Raw genomic sequence first — 26,110 nt, 5'->3', positions numbered from 1 at the left:
CATGATGCTATTTTAAAATGTTCAAATCCATTTGCAACTCTGTGGCAAATGAAGCAGTCCAGGCCTGGATGTAGCAAGACCAAGACAACATTCATAACATTCATCATGGGAGAGAGGTTAGACATATTATGGAAAGATGTAATAGCAACAGGGTTGTTGTAGTGGGTGACTTTAACTTCCCCAATATTGATTGGGACTTCCTTAGTATGAGAGGCTTAGACAAGGCAGAATTTCTTTGGTGCATTCAAGAGAGTTTCTTGAAACAGTACATGGATAATCCAACTAGAGGAGAGATCATATTGGACCTTGTTTTGGGAAATGAGCCTGGCCAGGTGGCTGATCTGTCAGTGGGAGCATTTGGGAACAGTGATCACAACTCCTTAAGTTTTAAGATAATTATGAATTAGACTAAGTCCGGACCTTGCGGGAAAGTAATACATTGAGGAAGGGCCAATTACAACACTGTTAGACAGGAGCTAGAGGGAGCTACCCGGGAGCAGCAATCATTGGGCAATTCCACATGTGATATGTGGGAGTTGTTTAAAGACCAGCTGATCAGAGCTCAGGACTGGCATGTTCCGGTAAGGAGAAAGCTCAAGGATGGCAAGGTAAAGGAACCTTGGATGACAAGAGAGGTTATGGATTCCGTCAAAAAGAACAAGGACACTTATGTAAGGTTTAGGAACCGAAAATCAGACAGGGTCCTTGAGAAATATAAAGATAGCAGCAAGATAGAGCTCAAGCAGGGGATTAGGAAGGCCAAAGGGGACATGAAATATCCTTGTCAAGTAGGATTAAAGAGAATCCCAAAACATTTTATATTGATAATCCAGGATGAGCTTCACATCAGTGGTAGGTAAGCTGTTGAATGGGGGGGATTCTTAGAGATAATATTTATGCACTTTTGGAAAAAACAAGACCTGATTAGGGATAGTCAGTGTGACTTTGTTCAGGACAAGTCAGAATCTTTTTCCCAGGGTAGAAATGTCAAATACTAGAGGACATGAACTTAAGGTGAGAGAGGGAAGTTTAAAGGAGATGTGCGGGGCAAGTGTTTTAACATAGTGTTATGTGCCTAGAACGGGCTACCAGGGCTAGTGCTGGAAGCAGATATTATAGTGGTGTTTAAGAGGCTGTTTGATAGACACATGGAATGGAGGGATGTGGATCATGTACAGTCTGAAGAGATTTAGATTAATTTGGCAGTGTGTTCAGCGCAGACATGGTGGGCTGAAGGGTCTGTTCCTGTGCTGTACATGTTCTATGTTCTATGGGCTAACAAGCAGCAGATAACATTTTCACTGCTGAAATGCCAGATAATAACCATCTCCAACAGAGAGTCTAACAACCTATCCTTGACACTCTATGGCATTACCATTGTCAAGTCCTTGACAATTAACGTTAGCCAGAAATGTAACTGGACAAGCCATATAATAATTAAGGCTACAAGAACAGGTCAAAGGCTGGGTGACCCATGACAAGTGCCTCACCTCGTGACACCAAAGCCATTCCACCATGCAGGAGGGACAATTTCTTAGGCCATGGCAGCCCACTTGATTGGTACCCCATCCACCAGCCTAAACATTCATTCTCTCCACCACCAGCCTTCATTAAAAGGGCTGTAGCAGTTTGAGAAGGCAGCTCGCCACCACATTCTCAAGAACTATTAGGTTTGAACAATATGGTATCTAGGCCACTATGGCATTACTTTCTCTCTTCTACCTTCTGTTACCCACTTAACCACATGTACTTTCTGCTGTTTGCAACATTTTTAGTGGCCTTTGCAGCTTTTCGTGTCTTTTGCCACTCTCCTAGAGTTACTTTTTTCCATATAAAAGATTGGATTGTCAAATTCCACAAAAGAGTGAATCCTTTGAATCTGTGATACTGCTATTATGCCTGTTTTAAAGAAGTATCAAGGATTTCTTCTGCTCCAGATTCAGTGTAAAAGATCTATAAGAGTCATTTTTTCATTTGTAGATAGATTGTAATGAGCTTGTAATATATCTAGTGCATTCTCCATGGTCTCATTTGAGGGCTTCATGCTAGAGTATAGTTCTCTCCACTCTTTAGTCCACTCTGGTTTATCTGCCATAGTCTGCTCAGTGTACAGGTGAACTCTTGTGTTTTCTCCATTCTTTAGACAAGTTACTTGCCTAGAGGTTCAGTGGCTTGGGCAATTTTATTTGTTCCACTGTATACCATTTCAATTAAATTGGTAAGTTGGTTTATCATTGTCACATGTACCGAAGTATAGTGAAAAATTTGTTTTGCATACTGTCCATACAGATCATATCATTACAACAGTGCATTGAGGTAGTACAAGGGAAAACAATAACAGAATGCAGAATAACGTGTTACAGTTACAGAGAAAGTGCGGTGCAGGCAGACAATAAGGTGCAAGGTCATAATGAGGTAGATTGTGAGGTCAAGAGTCCATCTTATCATACTAGGGGATCATTCAATAGTTTAATTACAGCAGGATAGAAGCTGTCCTTGAGCCTGGTGGTATGTGCTTTTAGGCTTTTGTATCTCATGCTTGATGGGAGGGGGGGAGAAAAGAAAATGTCTGGGGTGGGTGGGGTCTTTGATTATGTTGGCTGCTTTACTGAAGCAGCGAGAGGTGTAGACAGAATTGATGGAGGTTTCATCATTGATGCTGGTTTCAGGGATGTGCTGAGCTCTATCCACAACTCTGCAGTTTCTTGAGGTCCTGGGCAGAGCAATTGCCATACAAAGCCATGGTGCATCTGGATAGGATGCTTTCTAAGGGTCAAAGGGGACATACTGAATTTCTTTAGCCTCCTAAGGACGTAGAGGCACTGGTGCACTTTCTTGGCTGTGGCACCTACATGGCTGGACCAGGACAGGCTATTGCTGATGTTCAGTCCTAGGAACCTTGAAGCTCTTAACCTCTCATCCTCAGACCCGTTGATGTAAACAGGAGAATGAGCACCGCCCCCTCTTCCTGAAGTCGATGACCGGCTCTTTTGTTTGGCTGACATTGAAGGAAAGGTTGTTGTCATGACACCATGTCACTAGGCTCTCTATCTCCTTCCTGTATTCCGACTCATCATTAATTGAGATTCAGCCCAGTATAGTGCTATCATCTGCAAACTTGTAGATAGAGTTAGAGCAGAATCTGGCCACACAGTTGTGAGTGTATAGGGAGTAGAGTAAGGGGGCTGAGGATGCAGCCTTGTGGAGTACCATGTTGAGAATAATCGTGGTGGGGGTGTTGCTGCCTATCCTTACTGATTGCGATCTGTTGGTCAGGAAGTCAAGGATCCAGTTGCAAAGATAGGTGTTGAGTCCCAGGTCTAGGAGTTTGGAGATGGGTTTGCTTAGAATTGTAGTATTGAAGGCAGAGCTGTAGTCAGTAAACAATAGTCTAATATAGGTGTCTTTACTATCCAGATGCTCCAGAGATGAATTTGGGGCCAGGGAGATGGTGTCTGCCTTAGACCTGTTTCGGTGGTAGGCGAATTGCTGTTGGTAGAGGTTGTCTGGGAGGCAGGAGTTGATGTGTGCCATGACTAGCCTCTCGAATTCAGCTTAATTTACAATTTAATTCACAATTAAATTCTGCAGTTCATTGTTTCTCAGTTTATGTCCACAGTATAATTTCATAACCAGTGTTTGGCATTCCTATTCAGTATCTAAATTCCAGACAGCTCTTCTGGAACTGTCTCAATATCTGGGATATTGGAAAATAGTCAGTAATCCCTTACTTGTTAGGGTACTTAGTATCAAAACTGCATTCTTTTTACTGTGGCTTTCTCCAGAGACAGATGCGCCATAAATTCTAGCTGAAGAATGTTGCAAGATAAAAAGCAGCAGATGGTTGCATAATACAAACTCTGAAGTTGCACATATCAATGTTGAAGTTGTTACATGTAATACAGATTTTAGTGTCTTTTTTATATATTAAAAAAAGAGGAGAGTTAGATCATGTGCCTCCTTAAACCTGCTCCTCCATTCTAAAAGATCATGGCTGATCTGATCTTCAGCTTCAACTCCACTATTCCAAATTACACCTAAAGTACAGAAGTATATTTCAGCTATGAATATACATAATGGGCTGGATCATGCTGAACCCAGTCCATAGTCTTCACTTCTTCATGCTTATTTGAGCCTGAGGCAGAGAGGGCTAACTGATAGCAAGGTGTGGTGATGCTTCAGTGGCAACCAGTTTCAGGCAGCATTCTGCTCTGGCTTTGACTATCTTTGACAGTAGGCAAAGCTAGAAGAAGAGCTCTGTTTTTTGTCAATCTGTGAGGCCCAATTTGTGAGGACTTTTTAAAGCTTAAAAATGTCTACGATATTCAGAAATAATTAAAAAACTGTAAAATGTGATGTAAATAGTTAACAAATTAGAAGAATAAAGTCAATTAGAAATGTCAAAACATCTGCAAATCAATAAAATCAAAACAACAGCTTATCTTTTACCATTCTACAGGCAGAGGATCCCTAGTGAATTTCAGTGGGAAATCTGATTCTGTGCCAGGTCTGATTGGTGTACTTTCAGAGAGGCAAATTCCCCAGCATAATACTGGGTAATACCTATAAGGTTAGGCTTTATCATTAGACTTCGTATGGAGTCCAGCAACAGAGCAATGTGATCTCTTGGTATGAATCAGATGTCACTTAGCATTTCCCCACGTTCAGGAATGACAGCACAATTTGGTCTGTTCACATGGTGTACACATCACTTTGGCATAAGCAGTTTTTAAATAGTTATTTTATTTCAGGTAAAAGAGGATTAAACTCATTAATAATGGTAATCTAATCTCTTGTTTTGTGTGGGATCCAGGCAAGTGTCGATAAGAAAGTTAGGTATTACTAAACTCCTTAATTTCTGCCAGGTTCACAAATCACAGTATTTTGTCCAATATTAATCTGAAGGTGATGCACTACCTTGCACGGAATGTTTGTAACTCTCATTTAAAAAGTCAGGTTCCACATGAATAATGGGGTGGAGGATCAGGGAAGGGACACTGAATTAGGATTGTACTGTGACCACAATGTACAGCTAACATGTGTCCAGTCAGCTCATGGTCAGTTTGTGAAATCTACTTGTTATCTGAATAGTGATCATTTCTATCAGTATTGTCATAGACAATCTGCAACAGGTATATTAGTGAGAACACATCAAAAAAGGTTTCCCGGCATGGTCTCACAGACACAGTCTGGCAGATGTGTCCTTCAGGGCACAGACAGTGGCAGTGTAATCAAGACATCTTTAGTGATAGACCTTATTAAACCCGAACAGGAGTGAATTCTGTGACTTTCTTACCTTTGTTGCTCCTTTATATGTTGTTTTCAGCTGAGAGAAATGCTGAAACTTGACTGAGGGTAGAAATCTGCTGGAGTTTTGTCGTAATGTCATGAGACTTTATGCAGTGAGGATTCAATGCTGATGACACCCAGATCATTCCCCCACCCCTCCCCATGGTATACTATTATATTGTTGCGTGAAGCTAATAGGATAAAACAAAATCAAGGATCATGAAGTCTGTTTCAGGCATGCGCCCAAAGGACCTACACAAGAGCTTTTAATGAAATGCCTGGTGGTGTATTTCTGACATGGAATGCATACATGTATGCTTAAAAAAAACAGAGGACCTAAGACGTGACACACAGCAGTATTTAGAAACTGATACATTAAGAGAGATATAATGGCAGGTCTTTGTGTTTATGCTCAAGAGTAAAATTGGCATTGTGGATTCGTGGCCTCTTATAGAAACAACCTGAATTTTTGTTTTTGTATGTTTCTGTGATGAATTGTATAAAATGATAGGAAAATATTAAAATCTTTGAAGATACAAGAGATTTCAGATGCAGGAATCAGGAGCAACAAACAACTTACTGGAGGAACTTAGTGGGTCAAGCAATATCTGTGGGGGAAAGGGTCAAATTTCGGGTCAAATTTCAGGTCAAAACCCTGCATCAGGACTGAGAGGGATGATCACCAGTATAAAGAAGGGACGGGATGTGCTGAGACAGGAGCCTGAGGTGATTGGTGGACTAAGAAGGGGTGAAGGATGACAGACTGATCAAGCTAGGTAGGGGAGGAGAAGGGTAGAGTTGGGAGACAGAGGCAGGTGAGTGATGGATGAAGGCAGAGAAAAAGAGAGATGCAGATGGAGTGAGGTGGGGGTGGGAGGAGGATGAAGATAGAAACAGCTGCTGGAAGGTGATGAACAGGAACACAAAGGCTATCAGTGCTGGTAAAGTCTTTGGTACTCAACCAAATAATGGGTCGGTGAGTAATATTATGACCCACCTTTGCTTCATTGATTTGCATGAGCAATTTAAAATGTAAGCTGTTTTGAAGTGGCAACTAATGTATAATTAAAATCATTCATTAACGTAATCCTTCATTTAGAAAAAAAGATTGCTAATCATTATTCTAAGGAATTATTAAATTTCTTATGCCACAGTACCTCAGCAATTTACCAGTGTTTAGAGTTTCCCAAGCATATATTAATTCATGTACCTTAGGCAACTTCTGATTACTTCATAAAGTACAGTGTCAGTGGTGGACTGTACCATCTTATCCTGAGGGAGTAAGAAGTTGGAATGTTTGCATATAAAGAATATATCTTCATAGTTTGCTCAATTCTTTTCCTGAAATTCTTCTAAATATTGCAGTTATTTCCAGATATTTGTAACAGTTTGTGTGGAATAGGATTTTAATTATTTAATGCATATGTATTTTTAACTATATTCTGAAACTACACACTGCTAGTAGGAGAGATATTTCGTAATTCTACACCTGAATAAGGCCTCGCCCATTAACTTGCTGGACTGCCCAAGCAAGTGCAGGAGCTGAGAATGTAAGGTAAACCATGGACAAATCAGATAGGTAGGCTTGCATACGTTAGAGGAACAAGATCTTCTGAGAAATCTTTCTTTGTGAAGCTGACTTTACTTCCTGTTGTTCAGTTGACAAGACCATTTCAATGGCACTCGACGATAGTAATTTGAACTCTGGAATCAAAGATGCCACAAATTTATTCCAGAATGAATTCAGTTCAAGGTGGAAAGTCAGTCTTTCACTGGAATCCTTGAAAAGAGATGATAATGATGAAAAAGCTAACAGAAGCTATAGGAATGTAGAGCAAATACATATACGGCGACCTAAGAAAAGACCTTCAATTTTCCAAGGTAGGAGATATTTTTGTGATGTCTGACCATTTTGAATGATTATCAAAATTTCAATAAATGCAGATTTTGGATTTTTTAGTTTAAAATGTCATTTGTATGTACCAATCTACCTAGGAAAATACCCAAATAATAGGTATTGGTCAGATTAACAATGTAGTATGTGCTGTCTTTTTTAACAGCATGGTGTGCCACAAGTGTTTTATACACAAGAGTTTTTTTAAAAAATGCCCTTGGCAAGAGTTTGTTTATGACCAAGCAGAACTGATGGAAAGTGATTGCAAAGCCAGCAATTGGTAATTATCTAAAGTTATGCTTTGCATTCCTCTTCTTCAGTAGTGCCTGAAGATTGTTGATAAGTGTTTATTTCAACCATATCACAATGTGATCTGTGAGAACATTCTTGAATTATTGCAAAGCAATACATTCACTTGAAACTTTAGATTAAATAATGTGTTTTTCATTATGTTATTAATTGTACCAGATTCTGAATTTTAAATAGTGGAATTATGTTTATGCAGTATTCACATTAAAGAAACTGATCCTGATGCAGTATTTCTCATGGTAAGTTAGAGATTTAGGTTGACCAACATGAAGGTGGGATAGTTGGAAAAAATAAGTTTTGAGATTTTGGTGAAGAAAGAGAAGTGAGAAGTGGAATAAACTAAACTAATAATTCTACTGTAATTATTTAAGCTAACTGATTCTCCGTTTCCCTTTTTTTTAACTTTCCATTTTATCTATGCCTCTTCTTGCTTGTCTAAATTTATTTCTTCCTTAGGAAAAAAATTCCAGAATCTTGTTCCACAGAAGTGAGGTCTTAAGCAGTTGTGCACCCTTGCATTCAAATATTCTGAACAGGCAAGAGGTCTTTGGAGTTGGTAGAATTTATGTGGTGGAATTCTTGCAGTAGTCCTGGCACACTGCCAGAAATCCTCAAATGTGACGTCATAGGGAGGAGGTGTAACAACTGCTTGACAAACAAAATCTGGGCACCACAGATTAGATTTGTTGTCTTTCTTGTTGAATGTGAAACTTTTAAGATTTGGAGTCTGTGCTTTAGGTGTCTCATATTAGTGTTACTTTCAATTTTAGATTGAGATATTCCTTACAATTTTAGTAAAAGTTTTGTAGATCATGAATATTTTGGGAAACTAGGGAAACCCTGTCAAAAGAACACCCAGATACAAGCAAATGCTTTGGTTCCTGACAACATCCTGGCTGTAATATTGAAGAACTGCACTCAGAATGAGCTGCATCTCTAGCCAAGATGTTCCTCTACTCTTACAACATTAGCATCTACCCTGCATTATGGAAAATTTTCCAGATATGACCTATTCACAAAATGTAGGACAAATCCAATCCAGCTAAGTACCTTCCACTCAGTCACCGTCATCTGCAAAGTGCTGGAAGGTGCTGTTGACAATGTTGTTGAATGGCACTTACTCACCTGCTCACTGATGCCCAGTTTGGGTTTTGCCAAGACCACCTAGCTCCAGAGACCATCACCACATTGGTCCAAACATGGAGCTGAATTCCAAAGGTGAGGAGACAGTGACCGCCCTTAACATCAAGGCAGCATTTCACTGAGTGTGGCATTAACGAGGCCTGGTAAAATTGAAGTCAATAGGCATCAAAGGGAGTCACACCTTGCACAATGGAAGATGGCTGTAGTTTTTGGAGGACAGTCATCCCAGCCCCAGGTTATAATTGCAGCAGTTTCTTAGCTTGTGTGAATATCCACAGAATCCAATGACTCGTTCAAGAGGGTGAACCCTCATAAGGTGTCGGGTCCCGATGGTGTACCTGGCTGGGTACGGAAAACCTGTGCCGACCAACTGGCTGGAGTGTTCAAGGACATCTTCAACCTCTCACTGCTGCAGTCTGAGGTTCCCACCTGCTTCAAAAGGCCAGTAATCATTCTGGTGCCCAGGAAGAACAGGATGAGCTGCCTCAATGACTGTCACCTGGTAGCACTCGTATTTACTGTGATGAAGCGCTTTGAGAGGTTAGTGATGGCTAGAATTAACTTCAGCCTGAGCAAGGACTAGACCTGCTGTAATTCGCCTACCACCATAACAGGTATACAGCAGACGCAATTTCACTGGCTCTCCACTCTGTTTCGGAGCAGCTAGACAACCGCAAGACATACGTCAGGCTACTGTTTAGGAGGAGGAGTTTTGAAAAGTATTGATAACTGGCAGCCAATACTGCTGAGACTTCACCACGATCATGATGAATAGAATAAAAACAGAAAATGCTGGGAACACTCAGCAGGTCAGGCAGCGTGTGGAATGATGAACAGTTACTGTTTCAAGACTGGGGCCCTTTGTCAAAACTAAAAGAGAGTAAAACATATTAGTTTTCAGAAAAGGTGGTGGGTGGGGGTTTGAGTAAGGATAGAAAAAAGGAATATATGATACATGAGACTAAATGAGTTAATGGGGCAGTGACAAGCACATTACGCTTCCTTGTCAGTGAATGTGTTGTTAATCGCAAGGCTGTGGGACAAACCCAGCAAGCTAGACTATATGAATAGAATAAGAAAAACTGAGCCAAAATGATGACAGGCAGAAATGACCAGTTCTGATACAAAAAATAGAGTTGAGTTACCTAAAACTGGAGGATTCGATATTAAATGCAGAAGGCAGCAGGGTGCTCAGAAAGAAGATGAAATGTTGTTTCTCAACCATGTGTTGAGCCTCATTGTGATAACTCTAACACTTCAAGATAACATAGTGTTATTGTTTGTTGTTGTTATCATTAACACATTTGGCAACAAAAAACACAACAGATGATGCACTTAAGCACATGAATAAGTACCTGCATGAAACAAGCATAAATCTGCCTCTACGATGGAGAGAATATCACACTAAGGAGGGTAGGAAGAAGTTAACACGAATGTCCAAATAATATCCAGATTAAGTGAGATTTTCACCTGAATACCCAATTTGCCCAATTCCATTTAGTCATCCAAGAAGCAATTGTCGCATCATGCTTTAATCAGACTGGCTCTATATACCCAAGCCTAACTACTGCATCTGTCCACATGACCTCTCATAGTGGTGGTTGGTTACTGGATAGATGACCCTATATTTCTACTACATAAAAACTCGGAATGCACTCATTTACTGGGTACAATCCCATAAGTGCAAATAAATGGCAAAAGAGAAAGGAATAATATGAGAATAAAACATTACTGCGAGAGTGTACAAGTAGCTCTAAGATCGGTTTTCAGTACATGTTTGTAAATACACAAAGTGTACTAAACAAAGCTGAAGAGCTGCAGGTGCAATTAGCAACATGGAATTAGGATGCTGCGCCATTCATGGAGATCCAGCTAAAAAACATAGACAGGACTGGATGCTAAGTATTCCTGGACACAAGGGAAGGAAGAAATCTATGGACAGACAAGTACTGCAACTATTTGGTTAGAACCAAGAAGTAATTGAGGTGCCATTAACCAACTGGGACCATTCTACAGGCTGTCAACTGGTAGAAAGGAAATAAAAGAGTAAGTTTGCAGGGAAATTAAAGTAACATGCAAAAATTTAAGATTGGTGATAGTGGAGTACATAACTTTCCCATTATGGGTTAGGGTGGTACAAATAAAGGGCAAAAAGCCGCATTATATTTCTGGCACAATGAAAACAGAGGCGTTGCTGGATTTGGTTTGGAGAAATGAAGCAGGCCAAGCGTAACAAATGTCATTTGAAGGAACATTTCCTGAGCAGCATTAATGGGAAGCAAAATTTGGCAGGCAAAAAAGTGATTCAGATAAATTCTTGGTATAATCGCACAAGGGAGGAGGATGCAGAAATTAAATCCAAAATCCCTGGATGACCAAAGGGGGAGTAAGATAAAACAAAAAATAAAAAAAAGCACATGACAGATGTTAGATTATTAAATCAGCAGGAACTACATTGATTATAGAACTTTCAAAGAAGTAGAAAAAAGAAATAAAAGAAGCAAAGAAAGAATGATTGGTGGCAAATATAAACAGGTAATCCAAGAATTGTCAATTGGCACATAAACAGTAAATGGGCAGTAAAGAAGTATTGGGTCCGATCAGGGACCGAAAAGGAAATCTACTCAAGGTAGCTCAAGGCATGGCCAAGGTACAAAGTGAGTTCTTCAAGAATTTATCAAGGATTAAGATAATTCTGGAGTTGCACCAAAGAACAATATACTTGAGAAACTGGATGTGCTAAAAATTGAGAAGGTGGTAATAAAAGTCCAGAGATGCAAGAAACTGCAGATACTGTAACCTGGAGCAAAAAAACTGCTGGAGAAACTCAGTAGGTCAAGCAGTATCTGTGGAGAGAAGAGAATTGCCAATGTTTTGGGTCGAATGTTTTGGGCCCTGACCCAAATCCTTGACAATTCCCTTCCCTCGAGATGCTGTTCAACCCACAGAGTTCCTCCAGCTGTTTGTTTTCTGCTCTAAAAAGGCTAGCTGTACTTAAAGTGGATAAATCAGTCAGTCCAGATGGGCTGCATTCTTGGATGCTGAAGGATGCAAGGATGGAAATTGCTGAGGCATTGGCCATAATCTTCCAAATATCTGGGTGGTGTTTGTGGACTGGAGAATAGTAAATCTTACAGTCATGTTCACAAAAAGAGTGTGGGATAAACACAGCAACTACAGCCAGTCAGTTTAATATAAGAGGGAAAAAGTTTAAAAATGAAAATGGTGACTTTGTTCAGTAAGACTAGACCTACACTCTCAAGGTGATCTTGTTAAAACAAAAAATTCACAATGGGTCTGACAGGTGTAGGGATGGTAGCAAATCTTTACTAATTCACTGCGCATATTGAATACAGAGATTGGTAGACTTTTAGGAATCAAGAGACATGTGGTTAATGCAGGAAAGTAGCACTGAGGTAATAGATCAACCATAATCTTAATGGACGCTGGAACAAGCATGAGGGGCCAAATGGTCAAGTCCTTCTACTTCTTATGGAGAAAAGGAAGCTGGATAAGTCATTGAAAAGAAAAAAAATGCCAGGTAATGGGGAGAGGGCAGAGTTGCAAGACTATCTGGATCACGTGCATTGAGGCAGCATTTACACAATAGCCTGAATGGTTTCCTTCCATGCTAAAACCATTCTATGACTCTGAAGTATGAACTTAGCAGTATAAACATATAGGAAAAAAAGGCACTACAAATCATCGCTAGCATTGCTGGGATTTTGGAGAAAATAAGTGGATTCCATTGAAAATATTTGTCTGTGTATAAGTCAAATGAAGCCTCCAGCAATGCAATTTAAAATAATACAGGTAAAGGATCTATAACATCTACTTTAACTGGGTGAGTGAGATTACAGCTACAGAAAGTATTTGCAAGGATTAAATTAAATATCTTCTGATCTTGTCCTGTATTTCACAAACTGTAGCATGGTTTTTACCCATATTGGTCATTTTAGCCAGTTAGAGAACATAGAAAAACTACAGAACAATTCAGGCCCTTTGGCCCACAAAGCTCTGCCAATCATGTCCCTACCCTAGAAATTACTAGGCTTACCCATAGCCCTCTATTTTACTGAGCTCCATGTACCTATCCAACAGTCTCTTGAAAGACTCTATCGTATCCGCCTCCACCATCTTTTCCGGCAGCCCATTCCACGCACTCACCACTCTCTGAGTAAAAAACTTACTCCTGACATCTCCTCTGTATCTACTCCCCAGCACCTTAAACCTATGTCCTCTTGTGGCCATCAATTCAGCCCTGGGGAAAAGCCTCTGACTATCTACCCTATCAATACCTCTAAAACATGAGAATCGCCTACTTCAACAAAACGTATTTATGTGGTTTCTCATTTCACTATCAGTTCACTTAATTATCTTGGACAGACAATGAATATGACGGACAGGTATGTATTTCTGGCATTTTCTATTTTTATTTCAGATTTGCAATTTTTATTCTTCTTATCCACCATTCTTGTTGTGTATGAATAATCCTTTCTGAAGGCACAAATATTACAAAGTTATAGAGTTCGGAAACAGCCCTTTGACCCAACTCATCCATGCTGACCAAGGTTCTCTCTGAGTTAGTCCCATTTGCCTGCATTTGGCCAATATCCTTCTAGGCCTTTTCTATCCATGCACCTGTCCAAATGTCTTTTAAACATTGTAATTGTACCTGCCTCTAACAGCTTCCTCTGGCAGCTTGTTCCATATACTGTCCACCCTCTGCATGAAAATGTTGCCCCTCAGGTCCCTTTTAAGTCTTTCCTCTCTCACCTTGTCTCTGCCCTCTAGCTTTAGAGTCCCTATCTTGGGAAAAAGACTGTGGCCATCCACCTTAAGCATGCCCCTCATGATTTGTTCAGCACACTACATTTGTGATATGAAGTTCTGCCAGCAAAGAAAGATTCACTGGCTAGGATATGCACAATCCTCCATGTTAAAACACTATTTATGTTAAAAGATTTGATTCCAATTACATGGCACTTCCAGGACAGAATTAGCCCAACTGGTCTACGATGTTTATGTACCATACAAGTCTGCTTCACTGTACCTCATCTATCCCTGTCTGTATGTCCTACTACTCCTTTCTCCCTGAGGTACAATTGAATGTATTTTGCTAGGTCATCAGTCTGGGATCCACTTCAAGCAGTTTGGTAGATTGCAGCATGCAGGTGCGGACTCCTTCATTTGTTGAGGTGGAAATGGAATTGAACATCTCCACTTTTGCCCTGACAGTGGAAGGAAGATCATTTGATGAAGTAGCTGAAGATGGTTGGGCCTTTTGCATCAGAATCAGATTTATTATCACTGACATAAGACATGAAATTTGTTGTTTCATGGCAGCAGTACAGTGCAAAGATATAAAAATCTATCAATTACAAAATAAATAGTGTAAAAAAGGACAGTAGAACTGTTCTACTCACTTTTATTTCAGCCACAGAGTTGAGAGGTTTGAGAGTAATGTCTCATCCTTACTGGTCAAGGACTGTAGGTCTTTTACTTTCATCCTGTCTGGACTTGTCAGGGCCTCTTCAATCCTCTCCTCCTCAATGTGTTTAATCAGTTTATGCCATTCCTATTTGCCTTAGTATCCTGCCATCTTTTCAATATCTGTCTTATTATTTACAGTACCCAATTTGGTCTGAAGACACACCTGCATCTCCTCCTTGTTGAGACGGCAGTTTTCAATGCATGGTGTTCCCATGATCTGCTGAGCCAGCCTTCTACATTCTTCATGTGTTTTCTTCTTCCTGTACCTTTCTTTGTCTTTTTGTTGTTACCTGTATGTAAGATCCACCTTGTTCAGTATAAGGTATTCTTCTGCTTGCCATCATACTGTTTGATGATGTATTAAGGGAATGAAACCTTTGACAAGGTCCTGCCAGGTAGGCTGGACCAGGAGGTTAAGGCACAAGGATCCAAGGTGTGTTGGTGAACTGGATCCAAAATTAGCTTGGTGATTAGGCAGAGGGTAGTAGTGGATGGGTGTAATTTTGACTGGAAATCTGTAGCAGGTGGTGTACTGCAGGGATTTGTGCTAGGACCTCTATTGTTTGTAATGTATACAAATGACTTGGATGAGAAGAGAGGGTGTAGGGCAAATGAAGTATTAAGGGAATGAAACCTCTGACAAGAACCGAATGGTTGAAGGGAAGTAGCTGTGCTTGAACTAGGTGGTGTGGGATTTCAGGCTTCTGTATCTCCTGCCCGATGGTAGCTGCAGAAAGATGGCATGGCCCGGATGGTGGGGATCTTTGATGATGGATGTTGCCTTCTTGAGGCAGCGCTTCCTGTAGATGCTAACAATGGTGGGGAGGGATGTGCCCATGATGTATTGGGCAGAGTCCACTACTCTCTGCAGCTTCTTGCGTTCCTGTGCATTCGAATTGCTGTGCCAGATCGTGATGCAACCACTTAGGATACTTTCAATGGTATATCTGTAAAGTTTGTTAGAGTGTTTGGCGAAAAGCCGGACTTCCTTAACTTCCTAAGAAAGTAAAGACACAGGCGTGCTTTCCTTATAATTGCATTTATGTGTTGGGCCCAGGACAAATCATCCGCTGTGTTAACGCCCAGGAACTTAAAGCCGCTGATTCTCTCCACTGCCGATCCCCCAAAGTAGACTGGCACATGTTCGCCCTCTTTCCTCTTCCTGAAGTCAACAATCAGCTTTTTAGTTTTGCTGATCTTAAGCAAGAGGTCGTTGTTGCAGCACCACTCAACCAGCTGTCCTACCTCTCTCTGGTAAGTTGACTTATCCCCAGAGTTGGGGGGCGTTACCGGTGTAGGCTTGGAACATGGACTGTTGAACGTAGCCGACAAAGAGGCAGGCATAGCTGGGGCCCGCGTGAGTGCCCATAGCTACACCTTTAGTTTGGAGAAAGTGGGAGGAGCCAAAAGAAAAGTTGTTAGGGGCGAGTACCAGTTCTGCCAGATGGAGGAGGGTGGTGGTGGAGGGGAACTGGTTGGGTCTTTATTGAGAAAGAAACGGAGAGCCTTAAGGGAGCCTTAAGACCTTCCTGATGGGGGATGGAAGTGTATGGAGACTCGATGTCTGTGGTGAAAATGAGGTGGTCAGGGCTAGGGAGCTGGAAGTCATTGAAGTGATGAAGAGCATGTGAAGTGTCATGGACATAGGTAGGAAGGGACTGAACCAAGGGCAACAAAATGGAGTCAATCTTTATATGAATGCTCAGAATAGTATTAATATGGATTCTCCTTCTGGGAAGCAGCAAATTAGATTTCATTTGCTTCTTGCCTGATGCAGCCCATTAATACCAAGTATCCCTCTTTGTGCAACATGCCTCTCTAGTCTTTTGTCTTCATGATAACACTATCTCAGCTGGTGCTAGGAAGGGTGAGACTCAATGATAAGTGGTATCCTTCCTCCAACCTACCATTAGCAGACTCCGTGGCTACTTCATTTTCCTCTCATCTTTGTGATTGGTCTTAAAAACCTGCAGTCAGAAAAATAAAAGCAATAGAATACTGAACAGATTGTCCTTTTGTGGGAAGTAACCAGCATGAGTTTTTTTTTAGACAAAATTGTTTTTTTAAATAAGAGAGACAGAGATGACGATCATTGGATATTTGGATACCAGTAATTCTGTGGAGCCATTAGCATGATGCCCAGCTGTCCCACTGCCCATCAGATGTTGGATCCTCTCCTCCATCCAAGTCAGGATTTGAACCTGAGAGGGTCCCCCTACTTTCTGCTTTGACATCACTGCAATTATGACAAAATGAAAGCTGTTATTAGCTGTCTCTGAGTGTATGCGTGGGATGAGGGAGTGTCTGAGTTTGGTTCATGTTTCCTGGTTGAGACCATGACTGCCACTTCCTGCCAGCTCTATCAAATCGTAACCCTTGAAGGCGTCCTCTTCCTCCTTGGCATATTGAATCTTTCTCCATTTGTGAGTTTCATCTTCCAGAATCTCAAGGTTATGATCAGTAAACAAGAGCCATGCTCCTTGCCTTCTCCCATGTCTCTCCCGCTATTTCTTCAGCCACATAGCTTGCAGCAAGGTATTTGGCATTATTTAAAATGTCCCTTTCAAAGGTAGAGTTCTGTGAATTGAATGTGCAGATAGTGCTCAGCAATAGAATGAAAGTAATTTGGTAATGATCATTTTGAGGGCTGTTTCCTTTATTAGGGAGCACTGCCTTATGAAAATGAGCCTGTGCTGTTGCATCGGAATTACAATTGGAAAAACATGACCTTAATACTGCAGCATGAAATGGCAGGGTGAACCACGTGGCACTGCTTTCATGCTTGTCATAAGGATCAAGTGAATTTCCAGGGTTAAAAGGTTTAAACATTCTTAAAATAGCCAAAAAAAAATCACCATAATGCTTGGAATTGTTAAAGGAAGACTACATCTGTGCAGCGACTTTTGATATTCTGGATATTGAGGAAAATTGATGAAGGTAGTACATTTCACACTGTCTCTGGATTTTGATAAAGTCCCACATGACTGACTGATCAAAAATGTAAAAGCATGCAGGAGTCATTTGAAAGTGGCAAGTTGGATCCAAAATAGACTCAATGGCAAAAGGCAACAGTGTTTTAATAATTGGAATGCTATTTGCACTTGTTTTTGAGGACTTGGTGCTAAGTTATTTGTTTTTCATATACTTTGCAATGATTTAAACTTGGATGTAGCAGCCACAAGGAAGAAGTTTGCAAGAACTGGTAGCATGGTTGACGGCAAGAAAAATAGAGTCATTTTTCCAATGTGGAAATAACTAATACTAGAGGGTATTGATTTAAGATGAGAGGGGGATAATTTAAATGAGATTAATGAGGCAAGTTTTTTTTACGCATAGTAGGTGCCTGGAACATGCTCCCTGAGGAAGTGGTGGAAGCGGATACGATAGGAACATTTAAGAGGCATTTAGAAGGCACATAAATAGGCAGGGGATGGAGGGATTTAGACCAAGTGAAGGCAGATGAAATTGGTTTAAATTGGCATCATGGTCAGCACAGACATTGTGAACCTCCCTGTGTTGTTGCTTTCATGTCGTGGGATCCTTTATATCCACCTGGTAAGACAGATGGGAACAGATATAGTCAGTGGCTTGTTGGCTTGTCTCCTATTATGGTGTGCTGGCATTTTGGCATGATCCTCATTCTGCTGTGCCATATAAAGCATGACATACTGCAACTGAGGTGCCTCTGAAGGACTTTATAGCAATACACTTATTCTGGCAATCCTATGTCACTGTGACGCCAAACCTTATTGTTTAGGAGTTCACAACATTAGTCTATTATGACGAAATTACATATCAAAAAATTAAAGATCTACCTAAAGTGGTGTCATTGCAAAACAGGTATACTACAAGTTAAGCTGCACTGCTAAATATGCATCCCACTGAGGAAAGTTTGCATCAGAAGCAGGGTCTCGACCGGAACGTTGACTGTCCATTTCCCTCCATAGATGCTCCCTGACCCGTTGAATTCCTCCAGCACTTTGCATGTAGCTGTAAAATATGTTCAACACTGTTGAGGTGATATTTGAACTGCCATTAGTGCTTTGTTTGGTCTCCATTTTAATAGTCTTAAGTGCACATTAGTGGATAACAGATTTAGTTTTATGAATGGTGATGTTTAATTCCTTGTATAAAATGTACAATGGCTTCAAGGAGTCAATTACATATTTGATTATTGCTGATGATCTTTTACCAAATGATGCAGGCAATTCCAATTTAGCAATTTGTGGGCCACCTAATCCCCACGGATTCCAGACAATTAACGTTATCCACTAAGAGCTACACATCTCAATATATTTGTACCATATTATTCTGCATAACAATTTGTTAACACCACTACTTTGCCTGCTGTTCCTATTGAAATTGCTTTCACTCCATTGATTTCACTTATTTGCTTCTCCATATTCTTTCTGTGCATCTTCATTTACTTATTATTGTACTAAATTCAAGCACTTAGAATATGATCTACTGAAGGTGTAAGTTATTGTGAGATGACAAACTATTTCTACAGTCACCTAGATTTTAGACTATTGCTCATGTTCCTTGTGTGTATTACCATGATAAACTGAAAGGAGTCCATGCATTCAATTTCACAAATTGGTAAAGGTGCAGAGATTAAGCCATTTAGAGCATCCGGTATTCCTTGTAATATTGGTAATAGCAAGAAGACCACAAGATGTGTAGAATCTTGCCCCAGAATCTTGTCCATATGTTTTAAACCATTTTTAAAAAAATTCCTAGGGAGTGACCATTTATTCATGGTAGCGTAGCGGTTAGCACAACGCTATTACAGCGCCAGCGATCGGGGTTCGATTCCCGTTGCTCTCTGTAATGAGTTTCTACGTTCTCCTGTGTCTGCGTGGGTTTCCGCCGGGTGCTCCGGTTTCCTCCCACATTCCAAAGACGTACGGGTAGGTTAATTTGGGGTTTAAAATGGGCGGCGTGGACTTGTTGGGCCGGAAGGGCCTGTTACCACGCTGTAAATAAATTAAAAAATTTAGTCTTTATACTACTAACTGCATTGTTTTCACAGCAACTTCTAAGGTGAGCAAAGGTAATTTAACTATGGTATTGAGAAGGGGAGCATCAATTGCTGCAGGTATTGTCATTTCTCTTGTTAAGTAATGTCTCTTCAGCAGTTTCGTACGCCTTTGCTGTATAATGGTTACAGAGTCGTGTATAGCTAACTAAAATAACAGAAGATAACTTTCTATCCAGTAGCACCTGAGAATAAGCTGAACTCAGGGACACATGCATTTGGTGGTTGAGTTTGTGACCAATTTTGCAGATAAAGATTTGTTTGTGCAATAGGTTTGGTTGTCAGTTATTTTTTTAAAAGAAAGTGAACACTTGGCATATTGTATTTATAAGCATAATTACCTAAAATCCTGGAAGTATAGGTAAATGTGTCAGCACTGCATGACTTATTTGATCATGTATCTATATTTTTGCATTATATGCACAGTGTGAATGGAACCTCAAACTAGACACAGCTTCTGCAGCTGTGTTCTCCGTGTATTACTTGGCACACTCTGCATGTTACTGGGTTACAGCTCCAGAGACTCAGGTTCAATCCTGACCTTGAATGCTGTCTGTGTAGAGCTTCCATGTTCTTCCTGTGATTACATATATTTCATCTGGACACTCCAGTTTTCTCCCACATGCTAAATGTGTATTGATTAGTAGGTTAATTGGCAACTGTAAATTAATCCTAATGCAAGTGGGTGGCAGGACAATAAGATGGGAATTAATGGAGGTATAAGAAAAAAGAAACAGAATTTGTGTAGATGAGTTCTTGATGGTTCATCTAACGTTATGGCTGAAGGGGCTTTTTCTGTGCTGCATGACTCTTTGGCAACTCTCTATTTGGAACAGTGATTTTTAACATGCAGACCTCAGCTGATAGAACTCCAGTTCAGGCAAGCAAAGGAGAAATAATCACTGATCATTGAATATAAGCCTTGTATACACTTCAGTGTGAATACTGCAAGATGGCAGCTCTGACACCTTCTGGCAATACCAGCAACCTTGGCGTTTGTGATAAAGTGCATGTGCCTTTTGGTTCCTGTATAGAATGGATGGTAATGTTCTTCAGGACAAACAATATCATTGAAATTGAGAGCAAGGGTGAAAGTATGCCTGCTCAAAATGAAGCCATGTGAGAGCGTTAGAAAGCAATTTTATTAATATAGATAGGCTCAGATACATATGCCACCTTGGCAGGCCTCTAAGCACCACAGAAGATGTTTGACAGGGAGATGGGGAGATTACTGAGTCACTTTAATGTGGCATTTCAGCACTGTGGATATCTACAAATTTAGAACCAGAAATGAAATATTAGATGAAACCATTGTGGATTCTGTTGTTGTGTTGAAGAACCTGTTTCATCATTGTAATCTTGGTGCTTTCCTGAAATGAATGCTGTTTGACAAGTTTGGGCGTGATTTAACAGATGAACAAATTTACTTAAAGTTACTAAACAATCAAGATTTAATACTTGAGCGCCCATGAGAATTGCCATTGAAGGAGATGGATTCCAAAAATGCAGAAGAGTTTTGGCTGGTGCATAATGACAGGGCATAGACAAATGGTAGTAACAAGTTTAGGAGATCTGGTACTGATCCTGAATCACATGAGTGAGTTTAGCACAAAACATAAGACTGCTGTGAAAACAGATACCGATGTAATGGAGATCATCCACCACAAGTATGCCAATTAGAAGTAGTTAAGAGCTTCAATTGCAAAAAGAAAGAGCATACATGGCCTCAATGATGATGATAAAACCAAGACTGCAAGCCTAATATCATCAGCCAAATAGATTCTCAATGTAAGGACAACATAAATAACACAAAATGTGAGATAGGAGAGCTTTGAAGCTTATGAGCAGCATGAAGAGTGAAGCTTAAACTGTGTGTGTGTGTGTGTGTGTGTGTATATATATATATATATATATATATATATATATATATATATATATATATATATATATATATATATATATCACCAGCAGCCATAAAGAAAATGCAGCATTATTAAAATTAAAGTGCAAGGTAAGAATTAGTGTATTGATATGCATATTGATATAATGCTCGATTATGAGCTGAAATATGCGCATCAAGAAGTTCGGTAAAGTCCTATTAAGTCAAAGCATAATGAGAGTCAGAAAAATCTAGGTTAGATGTCATGTGTAGTTTCTCTTAATGGTCAAAAAGTGAGGCTACCTATTACAATAGATGACGGCATAAATGGATCAATTCTGAAAGGAAAAGATTAGCACAAAGATTTAAAACTGAACTAAGAGAATATATGTAGTGTGATCATGTTGCAACCATGTCTGCATAGCCTCTAAAGCAATATGCATGTATATTCAACGATGCATGTCTCGGCATTAAGGGACATAAAGCCCACATATGCATTAAGACAAATGCCAAGTTACTATGAGACCACACCAGTGCTTAATTTGCTGAAAGCTCAAATGGAGATGAGTTGAACACACAGGAATTGCAACACATAAATGTCAAAACCATACAGCATCATTGTGTTTCATCCATTTTTACGGTGCTCCGAGTAGGCAATCCCATATGACTTTGCAGGGACTTTGTAAGGTAACCCTTAATCACATCATGCAGGAGCTGTATGCTGAATTGCCAAGTGTCAAAGACTTTGCCAAGTTAGACCCGTTACATTCATATGCAAAATTAAATTAGGATGAATCAAATTGGACTTTCTAAAAGTTCTTCATGCTAGGATACAAACCAATAGACATACCTGCAAATGCCGCTGGATGCTTATCTGGACATGGTTGAAATATGATCACACTAAATACATACTTCCAATTCACTTTTAAACTTTTTAAGCTAATCTTTTTCCAAACAGAGTTAATGTGTTTGTGTCATCAGCCACTATAATTGTGAGCACGTCATCAAACTTTAATCTTTCCTCGGCATGGTTCAATATTGTGCCAGGCTTCTGCAGGGTCTTGCATTGGTATTGACACAACAGCATTAACTGCTGAAGAAAAACAGATCATGGCAATGGGACCAAGACCAAGTCATATAACCTCGAAGGTAAATCTTAGTAGTGAGTCCTTCCTGGTGCATTACAGAACCACTTGCAGGCTAAAGCTTCCTTGTGATGATGGAGTTGGTGCATTTATAAGTCGTATCACAGACAATGGCCAGGAAGAGCCTATTATCCTTGTATTATGCACACTACAAAGCGTGAGAGGAACTATGCTCAGATAGGAAAGGAGGCATTGGGAATCATACTTGGGATTAAAAGATTCTGCCACTTCTTGTCAGGGAGACCATCCATAGTGGTCACTGATCACAGATCCTTGTGAGCCATTCTTCAACCCAGGTCTGCAATTCCCAAAATGCAAGCTTAAGAATGCAGCACTATACCATCTTCCATTCCCAGTATGAATATGATATTGAAAATCATGCATCCAAACAGAATGGCAAGACAGATGCATTATTAAAATTGCAGCATGAAGACACTGAAACAGACAATGTGATAATCATCTTAGAGGCAGTAGGGGATGACTTTCTGTAAAAGCAATGCAGATAGCAAAATTGACTCAGAATCCAAACCATTATACATGTATACTTTGAGTGGCTGGACTAATTTGGATACATGTTTGGATGAGAATATAAAGCCTGTCCATCAAAGATATCACAAGCTGTTCACACATCAGTCCTGCATCTAAAGAGGTACAGACCTAAGAACTATGAAGTAGAATAATGGAGGAACTTCAGTTGGAGAATTTGGATATTGTTAACATGAAAGCAGTAGCTCATAGCTTTATCTATTGGACCAGCCTTGGACAAGGATTTGGAAGAGCTAGCCATCAATTGTACAGTTTACCAAGACTGTGGATCACAGCCACCAAGAACATCATTCTGCGTGTGAAAGTGCTCATAAGGCCATTCCAGCATTTTAACAGAGACTATTGTGAAGGGCAGGCACGGTAGTGTAGCAGTTAGTGTAATGCTATTACATCGCCAGCAACCCAGGTTCAATTCCGGCTGCTGTCTGTAAGGAGTTTGTACGTCCTCCCCGTGTCTGCGATGGTTTCCTCTGGATGCTCCGGTTTCCTCCCATATTCCAAAGACGTACAGGTTAGGAAGTTGTGGGCATGCTATGTTGGTGCCAGAAGCGTGGCGACACTTGCGGGCTGCCCCCAGAACACTCTACGCAAAAGATGCATTTCACTGTGTGGTTTAATGTACATGTGACTAATGAAGAAGTCTTAGAATAACTTAATGAATGGACAGCCATTCTAAATGGATTGTGACAAAGCACATTGCTTCACACACCACCATTAAATGCATTGTAGAAGAATTCATCTATTTTTGTAATGCATGACCGTTCCTGGGATATTGTATCAGATAGTAGTTTACAATTTGGTCTTTTCAATGTGGACAGTGTATGAAATTCTCAGACTTTCTTTTGAGTTAAAGATTAGCACCACGTTCCATGATAGGATACACTTCTGCATAAATGCTGATGCACAGAAGAATCTGAGTCTGCTTCAGCCAAATCTGAAAAGGAAGGTGGAAGAAAGGCAGTTGAAATGAAGCAAACATCATGACACATAATATAAAAGGGAGGAGGTTCAGATCACATGAAAAGCTTCATGTATTGACACTACTAGGCAGATACGAGTTGAGAAAATGAGATTTTGGAGAATGTGTTAAGATATATCGTTCCCAAACTTGTGTCACCATTGAAAGCGTGAGGATCAGGCAAAGTACTCGAGAATAGAGAAAGATTGTGAGCTTGAGTACACTCCTGAAGTGAGTCCTGATGAAGACAGTTGAAGAAGAGTTGACACAGAACATGACTGAAGAAAGACAAGAAGTGAATGGATGATGTAAATAATTTTTAAGAATAAATAGTTAAAAAGTAAATTTATGTTAATGAGAATTGATATTAATACCTCACAGTTCCAGCAATCTGGATTCAATCCTGAGCTCCATTGCCGTCTTTGAAGTTTGCATGTTCTACCTGTGACCACATGGGTTTCCCCTGGGTTTTCCAGTTTCCTCCCTCATCCCAAAGAAATAGAGTATGGTAGGTTAACTGGCTACTGGAAATTGTCCTTGGTGTGTGGGTGAGTGGTAGAAGCTGAGGGGAGTTGATGGGAATGTGGGGGGAATAAAATGGGGTTAGTGTAGGATTAGTGTGAGTGCATGATGGAAGGCATGCACTCATACACTGAAAGTCCTGTTTCTGTGCTGTTTCACTCAATGGCTCTAAAACACCTAAAATCCATGAAATTGTTAAATATAAGGAAATTAGTGTTAAAAAGTACATGATATCCTGCATTCTTCATGACGAGAATCTTCACTGCTATAAATGTGGTTTCCAGTGCTGCAGCAGGTGTAACTGATACAGATAAGGGAGATAGATTCCCAAGAGTAATGCTGAATCTCAGCAAAACTCCATGTGGAATTCAGCAATGGAGCAGCAGCTTCTATCACTTTGTTAATCCCTGTCTCAGAGCAGTTCCATGTAAGTACAGTATTTACTTGCTTGCAAATGGCTGAAGGCTGGTGGTACACTTCTGAAACAACCCTCAGCCAGTACCATCAGGCCCATTATTTTTTAAACCCACATTATTGGTTTTGCTCCCAGATTATATGTTATCCTGGACACAGATTTAGAGAAAGATTTGGCCATTTAATGTTTTCATTGATCTGTAGGTGTTTTAGAGTCACACAGCAAAACGAGCCTTTCGGCCCATCGGGCCATGCTGTCCATCGAGCATCCATTTACATTAGTCCTACACTAATCCCATTTTATTCCACACACATTCCCATCAATTCCTCCAGATTCTTCAACCCACCTACATTCTAGGGAAAGGTTACACTCACCAGATAGTCCATCAATCCACACATCTTTGGGATGTGGGGAGAAACTGGAACACCCAGAGGAAACCTATGAGGTTAGTTTCAGCTATAAATTGCAAAGCATCAAAGTCAGATGAATCTTTATTATTGCAGGTTCTGAACTTTATAACAAAAACAATAGCAGTTGACAACTTTGAGAAAGATTTCCTTGAGTCTCATTTTAATTGTAAGTACAGTATTAGGAAATTTGAGACAAATGTTTAAGAAATGTATGGGCATGATTCTGTGCTGTATGACTAAATTTGTTAAAAAGTATATTGTTTTTATACTGATGTGAGAAGAACTAATTTCACTGTGGCGCCAAGGAATATTGAAATGTTGCAAAATACTTAAGTTCATAATGGCATGCCTATACAGCAAAGATAGATGTTTCAAATTTAAAGAGTTTCATTGCAAGGAATGTTTTATCTTTAATGGTAAATATCAAATATGCTTATCCTAAAAAATGCAAATGGAGCAAATTTTGCTATGGTAAGGTTTGCAAATGCACCCACCATTAGTTAAAGCTTGCACTTTAAACCAAAATTAGTTGCTAAATGTGCATGTTGACTCCAGTTTCCTCCAGTGCTTAATACTCTGATGTTTAATCCTGTCCCGGATCAATACTTCTAAAAGAGTTCTCACTGCTGAGGTTAAACTGACAGGCCTGTAGTTGTTAGGCTTATTCTTGCTCTCTCTTTTTGAACAAGAGTGTAATACTTACCACTTGCCAGTCCTCTGGCACTACTGACATCTATAATTTAGTCGTTTGCATCTCACTTTTCATAAATAGCTGAGTGTTATGTGCAATTTTCCAACCTAAAGGAAAAGCTCCAGAATCAAGCAATTTCTGGAAAATTATAATGTTCTCATCAATTATTCTCATCAATACAGTTATTATTTTGCTTGTGCTAATTTTAGTGAATTCCCATTCCTGGATTCAGTTTTACATTCCTTGGTATTTCCAATATGCTATGTTTGTAAAAAAAAATATGATGCAGTTATATTTATAAATTATCCACCATTTCCTGATCTTCATTTACAATATCATGGTGAATATTTTGCAAGAGGTCCACTTTGCTCCTTACCA

The 26,110-nt window shown here is 39.9% G+C and overlaps 1 protein-coding gene across 2 annotated transcripts in view; it reads left to right on the top strand.

Annotated features, from left to right (window-relative positions):
- Positions 1-6,953: 6,953 nt before the first annotated feature.
- The window catches only part of LOC127575757 (protein furry homolog), a 230,122-nt gene continuing 210,965 nt past the window's right edge, over positions 6,954-26,110 (top strand). For both annotated transcript variants that reach the window (XM_052025806.1, XM_052025805.1), the window contains exon 1: positions 6,954-7,170. In XM_052025806.1, the coding sequence (XP_051881766.1) occupies positions 6,966-7,170 (205 nt within the window). In that variant the 5' untranslated portion in view covers positions 6,954-6,965. The remainder of the gene's footprint in view (positions 7,171-26,110) is intronic.

Source organism: Pristis pectinata, chromosome 11, assembly GCF_009764475.1.
Source record: "Pristis pectinata isolate sPriPec2 chromosome 11, sPriPec2.1.pri, whole genome shotgun sequence".
In the NCBI taxonomy this organism is placed as follows: Eukaryota; Metazoa; Chordata; class Chondrichthyes; order Rhinopristiformes; family Pristidae; genus Pristis; species Pristis pectinata.
Note: the sequence above shows the minus strand (reverse complement) of the source record. Positions and strands in the feature narration are given on the sequence as shown.